Here is a 14,679-nt window from a genome sequence, read left to right as displayed (position 1 = left end):
TGTAAACATGTTGCCCCGGGGTGGGGGAGAGCAGGGGGGGGGGGGGGGGGGTCGGCTGATACACCCACTATGGCTGCGCCCTGTGCCGTAAAATGTCTGCTGCCCTCAACGAACCCGAATCGGTCAATACCCTGACAAGACTCTAGTCTTTTGAAGCTTTCATGTTTCATTTGTAGGTATTATACGTTATGTATTGCATATTTATGTACTCGTTCCCTGTCCTCAGTTTGTTATTGTACAAATGATATGTTGTTTTTTTTTTTTATGAAACAGAACAGAGTTCAAGTTCCATATTGGGGAATGAGCTTTGTACATAAGAGATATGAAGACTTCGTATGGAGGTCAATAGGCATGTGATCATACTCTCATACACAGTGATAATACCTCGGTATTTTCTGTATTGGCATCGAAATTCTATATATGAGGTCACAAGCAGAATCTTAGTTTGGAAGTTTTTATTTGCGTATCTAAGTAGTCTGAAGAAAAATAGTTGAAAATAATTATAATATGCAACGCATGCGTTTCGCCACATAACTGATGCTGAGCCGAAGATTATAATAATTATAGCCTTTCAAACATTAATCAAAAGCACACCTACTGAGAGACAATATTTTTTTAATATCTATCTTAACATGTTCAACAATTAAAAAAAGAACTTTATTGCTTTCGTAATTTCATTATATGATCTCTGTTTTTCGACTGTTGTTGAACGTTGATTCTTTTGTGATTGTCAATCCTACAGATTTGTCTCGCGTTACAAACTGCGTTCAATTCAAACTAGAAACAAACGAACATTATTATATCTAATAAGTAGGTATACGTACATAAGTTATACATTTAACTCCAAATTTAAAGCTTTACAGATTTCAAATCGATCGAGAGAAGAAAATCTGACATTCAAAATGGTATTGATCTATTTTTTGCTGGACCATCTATTTTCCGAAAGTCCGAATAAAAGTAATGTCGGCCATCGTTCCTAGCTGGTTCAGCTTACTATGCGCTTACATACGAATCTTTCAAAAACAAAGTTTGCTTGCTAGCTTGTCGCGGATACCTACTTGTGAAACTTGCAACAGATACTAGCTAGTCAGTCAAGTAGTCGACGAATTGCTGTGCACTGAATTATTATAGTAGAAGAATAAATCTCCATCTGTACGTTAAGACCGATGTGCTTGGTCTCGTTCGATACGAACATACTTAACTCACTGCGTACAATTAATTGTTACCGACTATTGAACCTGTACACAGGAGAGGATAAAATGTCAACTTTAAAACTTCGATATTCATAATGAAGATCACCCATCCATTGCGAAAGTATCTGTTATCAATTATAGTATAAATGATCCCCGTGAAAACATGTAAATATGTACATATAACAATTCTTCTTTGAATATTGTAAATACGTTATATTGTAGTCTATAATCATTGAAAGGACTGGCCTCGACTAGCCTGCACGCTATTGCCAGTTCTTTTTTGCCAAACTATATTTCAACGATTCATTGTTATGACTTTTACGATGTTTGTTTGTTTGGTAAATAAATTTCATTTCATTTCAAGAGCACCCTCTCGAGTCTCAGGCTTTATATGTCCCTTTAAACTTCACCAGATGCCTATTATGAAATACGATAAATTGAGCGTAATCAGGTACCAAATCAAAAACATATCTTTGAATGTGTGTATTTCTTTTCCAATCGAAAATCTAATATATAAAAAGTCACTTGTGCAAATAACAAAATTATCAAAATTATCGAAGGTTAAGTTCATAAGCGGCAAATGAGATCATCCTGTTTAAGTTGGTTATCATAACACATCATGTAGCGCAAACTAGATTAAGGTCATTTACGATTTGTTTGCATTCAATACTCTAACATTTCTGTTGAAATGTGTGACATGTGGAATATCCATTAGATTGGACAAATCCTGTGGGAGAGGGTGTGAGTTAGCAGTTTAATGCCCTGAATATAAATTTCTTCTTTTATTAGCACGAACAGGGATTTTTCCCGCTTTTTCATCGGTGTGTAATAACGATTTATCTCCTTGGCAACTTGTTACCCTAATAAAGGTACTGGGGATTCCCCATTAATTTGATACGCGTTCGCTATCTCACAAAGCATGCAGTGTGATGTGCCAACTCTCTTAACAGTAAAGTAAAGAAATCCCACGATTCTGAATGAAAGGACTCAATCTTTAAAAATGATGTAGGTACGTGATGCTGATTGTGATGAGTTTGATTTCTGGAAACTCTTTCCTGAGTCTGAGGTCTTTACGGTTTATCGTACTTGCTGTCTTCTCCCTGCATTGGCTTCCTGTTCTTGACAGTCTTTACCGTATTGATGTACGACGTATTTATGGATAAAAGACTTCTTTATGTTTCTGCGTGTTATGAATGCACTTATATATTGATTGATAGATGGTATGGATGAAGGTTGTACCCCAAAACAACGGTTTGAGCACCGTTTTAATATAGGCCTCCGATATGATATCCATCCGACGTGTCTGAATGCTCTCATTTCCATACGTTGTGTAAGTAGGCGGGAACTTGTTCAAGGCCCTCGCTATAATAGGGAGCTTTAGATTTTTGCGACAGGGACGTTCAGAGGAAAAAAACAAACAAACAAATGTTCTGAGCATGCGCAAAAACACGCGTCAAGTCGATCTATTTATAGCGTGCGTCGTTTGAGTTTTTCACTTATTGACCGATTCTGTGACGCGCTATGTGTATTTTTGGCATGGGCAGCGCCATTACTGCGGTGTCTCAGCCGACCCCCCCTCCTCTCTCCCCACCCCTCTCACGCGCGCGGAATGAAAAACTGATGCATGGTTGTTTTAGCCAATAGGCGTCTCGTACTGAGTGCGCGAATGCTTGCTAAATGCGCGAACCTTTGTTACAAGTGCGCGATAAACATGTTGCCCTGGGGGTGGGGGAGAGCAGGGGGGGTCGGCTGAGACACCGCAATTTGAGGTCATGGCTGCGCCCAGTGCCATAAAATGTCTGCTGCCCTCAACGAACCCGAATCGGTCAATACGCGTTTTGGGCTATTTTACGTCCGCTCAGTTCACGACGTAGAGAGCTACTTCATGCACCCATCATATGGGGGCGCCATTTTATTTTCTATACGTTGCGTCCCAGCGTAATCTAAAGCGACCTTTCAGCACGACGCAGGGAAGAAGAGAACGTCCAGCTCAAGCGTCGTCTCAAACGTCCGCTCCGCAAATCTAAAGCTCCCTATTTAGCGGGAACTCATACCAGATGAATGCACTTTCAGACAAGCATGGCAAAGGAGAGACTTATTTATCGTGACGTCACACTGTCCGGAAATTGACACGAGATGAACATGGAATTTTTCACCGATCATTTCGTGCGAAGTTGCACAGAACACGGTCAAAGCCAATCAACAGCCGGAAGAGAGTACGATGCCTGCAGAAGGTCAGACGATGGCTCACGACCCATACGCACACAGAGGCTGCAAGAAGGTGTTAATCTAGATGAATTTTACAGGAGGAAACATGAAGTAAATGCAATGGCTTAAGACAATGCCCGATATGTAGCCAAGAGTATATCAAACCTTTGAAAGACAAGCGATGTTTTAATTGGGCCCTTTAATAAGCAATGTAATCAGAGGTCTTTCGTGCAACGCCTAGTCCAGGCCAGCCTGATGTTAACCTCTATATTTCTTATATGTCATCCTTAGTCACTTCAACACAATTATATAATCTCTAAAATGTGACACACAATGTATGTATCTTTCTACCTAAATATGCATTAATGCAGGAAACCTATATTATTTTTTTTTCATATTTTGGTATATCCTATATGAATATTCATTTACACTATAAACAAACAAGTAAAAAAAAAAAAAAAAAACTCTCCATGTCAGCATCTGTTTGAATCAGTGGACATCTGCATGCTTTTTGGCGATATGGCATTGTATCTAGCTGACCAAATCTATAATGACGAAAGTTATACCGAAGTATACGTTCAGAGCAAAAACACACGACAAAATCAAAAGAAACATTAAAACAGCTCTTTAGAAAGGCACCTTCGTTGACATTACCGTAGCAGGAAAGGAAGAGGACCAAAGTGCACATTGTTCATTATTCTTTCCCAGGCATGTGCTATAATCGTTTGAATATCAACAGAACGACAAAAGCGTTCCACTGAACTAAACCGCGCCTTGAACCGAGTTGCGTACATCGGTTTTATGTCAATAGACCACCGCCGACAACAATAGAGAGCAAATCAGGCGTGAACAAAAAATGAAATCATCATAACACACACGCCCTTGGTGCAACAGAAACTCCTTTTCCCAACGTACAACACTACACGGGTGCAGGAAGTGCGGTAAAAGCAAATGCACGAATTTGGGAGAATTACGGAAGTTTGCCCGTCAAAATGGGAAACTAAACAGAATAGATTTAAGGTAGATGGTGATTGAATGTAGAGCAGTGGTATCAGAGATGGAAACTACTCGCAGTAATTTGGAGAGTCTTGCCGTAACTCCGAGAAGGTTCTGAGCTACTTGAGCAAGATGGACCTTCGCACACATTTTTCATCAGTATTCTGAAGTATTCCGATCCGCTGCGGGACGGCCTAAATGCATCGTGCGTGTTCCATCAGCCCGACGTGTGTCTAGTCACACGCTAAAGGCTGCCATTCAAGCTGAAACACACGGCAAGAAAAAAAATATCTCCTTATTTTCTGGACATCGTTCAGTTGGGATAGAGGTGTAGCACATGAGCCTCCGTGAGATAAAGGATGGATAATCCAGCTTTTCGAGACAGAGGAGACAACGGAAGATCATGGGGTGCCTTTCCGCACCTAGTGATATTTCTTGCAATCATCCTGGGCTCGGCGAGCCCGCTGTTGGTCAGCGGCGTGGGGGCAACAACCGAACGTGAGTAGATGAACGAGGGAGTAGGGCCACTCTTCTCTTCAGAAACCCCGTCATTACTACTATACAGTGTATTGTGTTTTGTGGCCGTGGTATTTTTGTAATTTTCCTGAGAAAAATGACATTACTGGTGAAGTCCCAATACATGCGGATCCATACAATAACAACTATACATCATCATCATCATCATCACCAACAACAACGACAACACGAACCTGCTATAAACTGGAAAAAAACAAAGGTTGTATAAGTACCACTACAGTTTAAAAAGCAATTCTTGCAGGTCACCTTATATAAATGCACTTTACTTAGTTTGTGAATTAGTAGGTTCTATGCAGTTTTACAAAACTGAGTAGCGAAACCTACAGTATAAAGAAAAAAAAAGAATAATAAGTAAATACATCGACTCTCTTTGGAAAACGTTTTAGTCGTTTATAATGTATACGTAAAAGTATTCGCGATATCTTTCTCTTCTCTTACTTTATCTCTCCCCCTCTTTCTATCCTTCTATGTCTACCTTCTTTGTTTCGAATCTTCTTTTTTCTTTTTCTTTTTTTTTTTTTTTTTTTTACTGATGTACATTGTATAATTTTTCTTCCACTAAATATCCTTCCGTTCCCGAACTTCACGCTCCAGTGATCTTTTCGTGTGATTTTGGGACTACGGTTATGACGTCTGCCGAGATGTGGTGTGGCATGATTCAAAGTACAGAGGAAAACTACGACTGGAAATTAACTTCGTATTCCGGTAACACAGATTCTGGACCATTCTCTGATCACACGGGGAATTCTGAAGGATCTGGTAAGCTGAAAACACTAGATTGTGGCGTAAATCGTGGTTTAAAGCTGCTGTTTGTCATTGAAAGTAGTGATTAAAAAATGTTCAAGTTATTACATTTTGATGCATGTGTGTATTTCAGTTGTACTACAAACATAAAAACAAATTATAAGAATTATGCAATAAAACCACGAATATAAAGAGATTAAACCATAAATGTAGATGGTAGAGTCTAAAAGCGATTTTAATTTCATTTCTTTATTTGTCCAAAATTAGTTTTGGAACACATTCATCATAAACACATCTTGACAACAGATAAACAACAAATTACATTACACCTAACATGGAATGAATACTCAAAGAAAAAAAAGAAATACAGGGAACTAAACATACATCAAAACACAAGTTTTTAATTCATCTGCAAATGGTTTTTAGTGGCTTTTTAAGAAAAGGGCTATTGTGCTTTCACACTTGACATGTGGAACTGAGCCCCCCCCCCCGTGTCATGGATTGTGTCTGTATGTTTTCTCTATTAAAGTAGCTTACCCCTTGAATACAGTGAAACCAAAACGCACATTCTTTAATCTTTTATAGAATAATAAAATGGGATCAAAATATTGTGCAATATAATATAAAACTATATCACAACAAGAATTGCTTTAAGATGTCTCTTCATGTGGAATACTCTGTATGATTTACGAATAATGATCAGAGGAATATTAACGAATGCATGAAAACATAGTATAAGAAAATTCAGTGTTTTTCTTTTGTTTGTTTGTTCTTGTTTTACGCATCGGTGACATTATAAGCAGACCGCATAAGGTAGGCCCTAAGGATATTACGCGTTAAAAACAGATGATCAAAGTCCCCAATGCCAAAAATTTTGTTTGTTATACCACTTCATTTTTCATAACACACTGTATCCATTTGCTAATTAACGCGTTCCTTATAACCGTAAACCAAAATGCTGGCCTATACGGTGATTGTATAATATTACGTTTCGTAACAATGGATCGTCAAACCCGAGGCGTGACCATTAGATTTTACGATAGAGTATTCAAATCTGCACACGCACACTCATACAGGAAGATTCCTCTGGGCAGACTCTGACTTGGCCATCGGGAATGTTGCTGCAACAATTTCAACACCAGAATTTAACTTCAACAACAGCGACGGTCGTCTCGTATTCGCCTACCACATCTACGGCAACGAGGAAGATGCAGAATACTTTGAAGTGAGCGCGTGCAAAGGCGGAGGCAGCGTCGCGATAATCAGTCGCACCGACACCTTCGGGTGGCTGGTACAGGAGCTGACGTTTTCCTGCGGAACCAACCTGACCCAGGTGAAAATTAAACCTTCATGCATGCATTGGTTTCTGTATCCCTTCCAGTCCATACGTCTCCTCACTGACTTAGAATTAATTTGTTTATCATCATAATGTTTCATTCACATGGTGTCATTGTCATTTTTTTAAGATCTTAAAAAAACAAACAAACAAACACACTCGGAGAACGCAGACCACAGCCAAGCTGCTTATTTCCACCAATATCGTGATTTCCACCCTATAGATTATAGCCGTACATTCCCACTGCGTAATAAGATTGAATTTACGGTCATCATCATCATAATAAAGTGTTCAAAAGAGTGATGACAATGCTAAGTAAAATTTGAATATTTCATTGTGGAGTTATGCTGGTACACTGATATGAGGAAAATGACCGTATTTCTATTGATGTGGAATCGTTTAAAAAATCCTGAATCCAGACTATATCACTGCCAAAATCTAGTCATCTGTTTCTTGTGTCATTATAAACTTTTCCTGAATATTTAATCCAAGTGTGCGCACAAGTTTTTGAGTGCATTGCAAACCGGCAGACAAATTAATCTGCGTCGGCAAAAATAAATAGATAGATAGATAGATAGATAGATAGATTGATTGATAAATAAATAAATAAATAAATAAAATGATAATAATAATCATATTACCTGAGGTAAAGAACTCTAGAATGTAACGATACACTTCGAATTTTTTGATGGCAGGTATCTTTCACGTCACACATAAACGACATTGATATTGGACTTGATGACATCGAAATATACATCATATTGGACACCAATGAAGGTAAGGGAGATCTACTTAAAGGCATAATTTACCATTTGCAGATAAAACAAAAACCCAGCATTAGTGCTTCAAAATAGTTCTAATATGTGAGTTAGGGCTAGAAACAACCACTGTAAAAATTTGAATCCGTATAATCGATGTTAAATGTTGTTAAATACACAAAATGTGAACAATAGTTATAATAAAAATATTTCAGGATTAAAGCGTCTACAGTTACGGTTTATTGAGAAAAACACTGATATCTCCTCATATTTTAGTCTTTATTGCAAAAATGTTATATGGTAGGATGTTTTGTGATACAACAGACCTACACATATGCATCAAATGTGATATCTTGAAAATTTTTGAAATCACTACTCCCAAAGGTAAACTGGACCTTTAATAAGACGTGCCCCGGGACTAACTAATACTATAAATTCAAAACTAAAATACATGTCACGAATTGTATCATCTGCATCCAAAAATATCCATCGATCTGGACTATCGTTTTAAAGATTCCTCTGTAAAACTATCAAGATATATGGTCGCTTACATATTAATCTAAATTGTCTTGAAATTATGCCGTTTTCTTATTCGATATTTATGTGCATGGCTAGTGGTACAAGTGTCACACAGAATATTATGATAATCAGTGTATGGAATAGGAAAACAGTAAACACACACACACAATACACACACGTGTGTGTGCATATGTATATGTACAGAGAGGGAGAAAGAGAGAGAGGAAGAAAGTAAGTAAGTACATGAAGTAAGTAAGGGAGGTAGAAAAAGATACACTGTAAAAACATCGGTGTTAGATTTAACACCACGGGTGTTAAATCTAACACCGATCAAACTTCAATAAAGGACCACACCCACAGGTGTTAAAAATGCACTGTGATGGTGTTGAAAAGTCTTCACCTGACACTTCGTGGTGTTAATTTGACACTGTACCTGGTGTTATTCTGACACTGTACTGGTGTTAATTCAAAAATGACACCACATGGTGTTGATTTGATATTTGCTGGTGTTAATATCAATGGTTTAACACCCGTCCAGCTTCAATAAGGGACCACACCAGCTGGTGTTACTTTGGTGTAAATTGATTTTCACATTTTTTCAAAAATCTAGTATTTTAATGTAAAATTCTTGATCGTCTTGTTTAAATTAAAAATCAACAAGAAGTGCAGTTACTAAGATACTTCAAAAAACAGTTAAAAATTTGGAAATGACACCCGTAGGTGTTAATTTAACACCATAAATGAGCACCGAAAATCTAACACCAGCTCGGTGTTCACTATTTAACAACGGACTTTTTGCAGTGTAGACCTAAAATACAGGGAATGATTTCGTGGCATCGCATACCAGTTTGCATTTTGGAAATGACTGCGATATGGAATGTTTTTTGTGTGTGTTGCAATTTCTTAACATAAGATTACAAACAAATCACGATTTTGTTCAAAACATTTGTCCATCAAATATATTGCTACCCAATGTCAAAAACAAAAGCTATTCCTTAGACATAGAGAGATGGGGTTAAGAGGAGAGGGAGAGAGAGAAAGAGAGGGAGAGGGAGTGCTTGTGTGATTGTGTGTGTGTGTAATTTGAAGTACTCGTTGGTATTCGAAGTACTCGTTGGTATATTTAATATTCTTGTTTATATCTCTCTAAGATTTATAATGTTCGTTTTATGTTATAGAAGTGCTGTCTGGGGCAAATTATTTGTATAAGGCCCCATTTCTCTCTCTCTCTCTTCTTTCTTTATTTAAACCAACAACAACAACACTCGTCACGACTTAATTTGAAAAATTCATGAATTATTTTGAGGTACAGCTGTCATGGCAATATGAAAGAACAAACATAACAGACGTTTGCAATATTAAAACGACGTGTACAAAACTCTCGATCAATTAACTATACTGAAATTGATAACTCTACCGACAGGAAGTTATGCCCATCTAAAAAGTTAATTTACTCAATTCTTAAGTTACTTATCCTTTTGCTTTTTGGTTCATTTGTTTCAAACACTACAAATGCAGACGACACGACCACGCCCTCAATCACGTCAACTGTCAGTGGCCCCGTCCTCACCAATGACAGTGCACCCTTGATCATGCTAAAGAGTTCCCCAGATCCCTCCACCACTATGTTGGCAACTGTTCCCCCTACCACTGACTCACCAATGAATAGTCAAGTTGGAACCACATCATCACCTGTGTCTTCGCAGAGCCCCCTTAGAGGTAATGAAAATGTGAACGTAAATGATGAAATGTTGAAAACAAAATCGATCGGGTCATTGACATAATGGGACCACCACCACTTCGTACGCTGACTTTTGGATTTTCTTTTTGATTTTGCTTGTCTGTATGTATTTTTCCGCAAGGATATGATACATTTTCCATCTACTAGTATCACATTTCATCACATGCGATTTAACCTGTTCTCAACATACTTATGTATGTTGAGAACATATATGTTCTCAACATACATACGATACATCTTTTAATAATATAGCATTTTTGTTTTTCAAACACTGCGAGATTTGTATGCAGTCTGATTTGTGCGATATCTATGTGGTTCATTAGTTTATTACTCATCGATTTTTTGTACTGGTGTAATTTTAGTTGGTCAAGACAAACATACCCGTTCTCCGTGTAAAATTATAAGCCTATGAACTCGGGAACCTACAGTTTTACAAGCTTTAAAGCTTTTATGTAGGCCCCATCATATTTCTTATACTTAATAGTGACATTTTCACACGATATGACCATGTACATTTGTGTCAAGTGTGTCAACGAAACACGAATTCTGGCCGCCTTTCTACATGAATCATAAAATGCAGTCTGATTTGTGCGATATCTATGTGGTTCATTAGTTTATTACTCATCGATTTTTTGTACTGGTGTAATTTTAGTTGGTCAAGACAAACATACCCGTTCTCCGTGTAAAATTATAAGCCTATGAACTCGGGAACCTACAGTTTTACAAGCTTTAAAGCTTTTATGTAGGCCCCATCATATTTCTTATACTTAATAGTGACATTTTCACACGATATGACCATGTACATTTGTGTCAAGTGTGTCAACGAAACACGAATTCTGGCCGCCTTTCTACATGAATCATAAAATTCCACTAATATTTATCTGGAAATTCCCCGTGTTCAAGTTTTTTTTTTTTTTTACGACAGTGGTAACAATCACAATGTTCACGCTTTCTTTGGAATCGGAAACGTTAAAGTTTTACATGCTGTTGCTTTCACATATGCAAATCAGATAACGTGAAGATGTTATTACTTCCAAAATCATACTCTGGTTTTGTACACAGGTATGTATATATTTGAAAAATGAATAAGAAAATGATAAATGAATAATTTTGTGTCTCTGTATTCAGCGATAAGCCACCCAACAAACCCCCATAAACACAAATCTCTGCAGACTATGAACACTTCAGATTATTTCCACTGATACAATATTTCTTTTCGTTAGATTTACATAAAAAACGAAATCAGTAAGGATTGATTCATTACACGGTGATTTCCATAGCCTATAATGTCATGGATCTTATTATTGTATCTCCTGACAGGTTCGGATATGGCTCTCACCATTTCGCTGTCGGTGGTGGCGGTATTTGTTCTTGCCGCTATGGTAGCATTAATTTACTTCATCTATAAGAGGTAACCTACGTGTGTTGCAAGCTGTCCTAATGTAATTGTGTGACTGGTAACGATTAAAGATGCTCAACTGTAGTTATTTGAATGTCATTGTTTTAGCATGTCCTTGAGTAGTTAGTGCTGGAATATTCATTGAGTATAAAAAGTGCATCAATCCTGTTCACCATTGTATGCTAAATAATATATCAGCCTCATGGACAAGTACGGGATGATTACTCAGGTTTCTGTGTGTTTAAGTTTCACCATGTTTTGTGTATTTTGGCAAATTATGCGAGGTAAAGCTGCGTTTACAACATGTTCTCGGCGGCAACGGCAGCCCCATACTTTGCCCGAAACGTAGTGCGCCGTGCTGGTAGAATTGATGAGAGTAGACATTTTCCTGTCCCCCCCCCCCCCCCTCCCCTTCGCATTTTTGTCTGAAATTGTTCGTTTCAATCCTCGCCAAGTATATAGCTATCAGACGCTGCTCTCACGGCGTCTGGTTAGGCTGGACTACTGGTATCAATATTTTCAGTCGCGTCCCCCTGCGGACAGCAGACCAAGTTTTGTTACGGCATATTACGTGCCGCCCCGTTTTGTTGCGTTCACCCCGTTTTATCACTGCATACAAGATTCCTCATTAGCACCGGGACTGCCGTGGCATTTTTTTTTTTTTTTTTTTTTGACAAAATCTGACACGACATCCACGGCATTCACGGCCTGTCGTGTTTGTCTATCCGGTCTCACCGCGCTGTTTCAAGTCCATCCCATTTTGTCCACGGTGACCTGAAACGGGGTTGCCGTGGTTGCCGAGAACATGGTGTAAACGCAGCTTAGGCTCACACCTGACGTGAACAGCAATGACACTCCAAAGCACCCACGTGACATTAAGATGCGGAAAGCATTTCGTGTGTCCCTTTTTTGTACACTGAATGCTATAATAACATGGCTTCCTTGCAATTCTGTTACACAGACGTTACGTACCTGAGAAGCCTGTGCCAAAAGACATGGGCAGTTCGTACCACAATAAAGTCTACAACTCCGGGGATGACTCAGTCGAGAATGACACAGACAACGGGACAAGCACGCTAGATGACAGCACTTGGCGGTCGCTAGCTTCAGTCAAGAACAACACGGGAATGAATGAAACAAGAGGGGAATCTATGCGACCAAATAATGCCCCGTCGTCGGCCAGCAACACAATGGTTGGAGATCGGGAAAGAGGTGATACGGAGGAATCGAGCTACTATTTTAAGCTCAACCCGGGGCGCGCCTCGATGCTGGCGGACGCCTACGAGGAGCTCCGAATCGGCACGAAGAACAATGCTTCTCTGGGGCGCGCCAAGAACTCGAATACGTTTTACGCCGTTTCCGAAGCAATCGGAGGCACGTCCTCCGACGCCATCGGAGCGGAAGTCAATGGCTACGAGCCCGTCGTTGTGAAGGACGATGAAACGGGAGGGTACCAGGTCATTGACGAGAGTAATGACAGCTTAAGGACAGACGCAGATGTTGCTTCTAGCGACTTCCGAAAGGACTATGAACAAGTCAGCGTTCCCAACCAACGTCCAGTCCCGGCTGATCGACCAGTGCCTGCAGCTCGCAAGAACATTCCGCCAAAACCGCAGCCGAGAATTGTAGAAAATGTCTTGTACAAGCCAATGAACAATGAGGTTTCGGTCAAGAACGTGCTGTACAATCCGCTCGAAGAGGGAAAGTGACGTCCTATGTTGTTCGTGAGGCAACGTTGATAGAGCGCCACCATTGTTTAAATTTAAAGGTCTATTACCGGTCTATTGTGAACTGGCTTATACGAGCATGTAAAAAAAAAAAAAATCGAAGAAATCATTGTCAGTGATTGTTGTTATGTTGATTAGATTGGCACAAGTCAGATTTATAAAAGTAAGATCACATCTTTATCAAAACCCAACATTTACTTTTTGCCTGATTGCCACTTGTTTGATTACAAACCTTAACCAGCGTGAAAACAAAAAGACTTGAAGCAATTCTGTAAATTGCATTATTATTGTCTAAATGATTGTTTAAAGGGATGGTAAAGTATTGGTGGAGATGAGAATTGGGCTATTAACTTTTTGTGAGATATCAAGAAAACACTTAGGATACAGTACAGGGCATACCATTGTAAGAGGAATTCAAAGTTTATTTGATGAAAATCGGGTTTGGAATGACTGAAACATCCAAAAACAAAGTAAAACAAAGCGATCGAAATAAAGTGTGGGTCCCTCAATTTATTAGAATCGCTCTTTGTTGGATATCTCAGCCATTTCAAAACCAATTTTCCTCATAGAATTACATGCTCTTCATATTTCATAAGAGGTTTCTCATTATCTCACCAAAATGCTAGAAACCTGAAATTAGGTCTCAACCAAAACTAGTATACAATCCCTATAATTCATTCATAATACCGATTTCGGTACTCAATTCAGTAGTTGTCGCTTTTTACAACGATGCAAATAGAATCTGCTCTTTCTATCTAGTCATGCAAGAAAGGAAGCTACTGGTATGGAAATAGAAATGAAACGTTGCCACTATATTAAAAATACCTTATAAATTTTCCGAGGTTGTGGTAAATTGCCTTGTCGGGAAGGAGCAAAACATGTACAGCAGACATTTTGTACGGCATTATGTACAGTTGTAATTCTCTATTTCGTACAGTATAGACAACCTTGGCGGGAGAAAAAAAAAAGAAGAAAGCAATGCGCCTCCTACGTCGGTGTATATGAATAATAAAAAAAAAAAAATCCCTCCTACGTTTCGGTGGTATAAAATGGACACTTTCGATAAGGTATTCTCGCTTCTCTTTGGACATTACAGAAGGTATTTGATGAGCAGAACATGCTAATTGTAAGCGTCGCAGTTACACGATAGAAACACTGCATCTCTATCTAGTTTGCCGCATAATAATCATGACTGCCAAAGTAACTGACTTACGATACCGACTATTGTTGATGATCTGTTGCATTTTACTGAATAAAGACAGTCTAACAAAAACAACAACGATGCAATAGCATAGCCGTGATCCAAGTTGATATTCTGAAAATTTACGGAGGAAAGAATAACAGAGAATACAGAGAAAAAAGAGGAAAAGAGAGAGACTCGAATCGAAATGATTTATCATCATAATGATTAAAAAAAACAACAACTAGAAGATGAAACCGAGAAAGAGCGAGACAGAGAGATAGAAAGCGAGAAAGAACCGGGGCAGGGAGAGAGAGATTAAGAATTATGTATATAAAAAG

At 38.7% G+C, this 14,679-nt stretch overlaps 1 protein-coding gene across 1 annotated transcript; it reads left to right on the top strand.

Moving 5' to 3' along the window:
* Positions 1-12,403: 12,403 nt before the first annotated feature.
* On the top strand, positions 12,404-13,233 carry LOC140234355 (uncharacterized). Its single transcript, XM_072314412.1, has one exon. The coding sequence runs from the start codon at positions 12,427-12,429 to the stop codon at positions 13,138-13,140; it is 714 nt and encodes a 237-aa protein (XP_072170513.1). The 5' UTR covers positions 12,404-12,426; the 3' UTR covers positions 13,141-13,233.
* Positions 13,234-14,679: the final 1,446 nt, after the last annotated feature.

Source organism: Diadema setosum, chromosome 10 (assembly GCF_964275005.1).
Source record: "Diadema setosum chromosome 10, eeDiaSeto1, whole genome shotgun sequence".
Taxonomy (NCBI): Eukaryota; Metazoa; Echinodermata; class Echinoidea; order Diadematoida; family Diadematidae; genus Diadema; species Diadema setosum.
This window is presented reverse-complemented; position numbering and strand designations above follow the sequence as displayed.

Coding starts and splice junctions, on each gene's coding strand:
- LOC140234355 (XM_072314412.1), top strand. CDS start 12,427: ATGGGCAGTTCGTACCACAATAAAGTCTACAACTCCGGGGATGACTCA.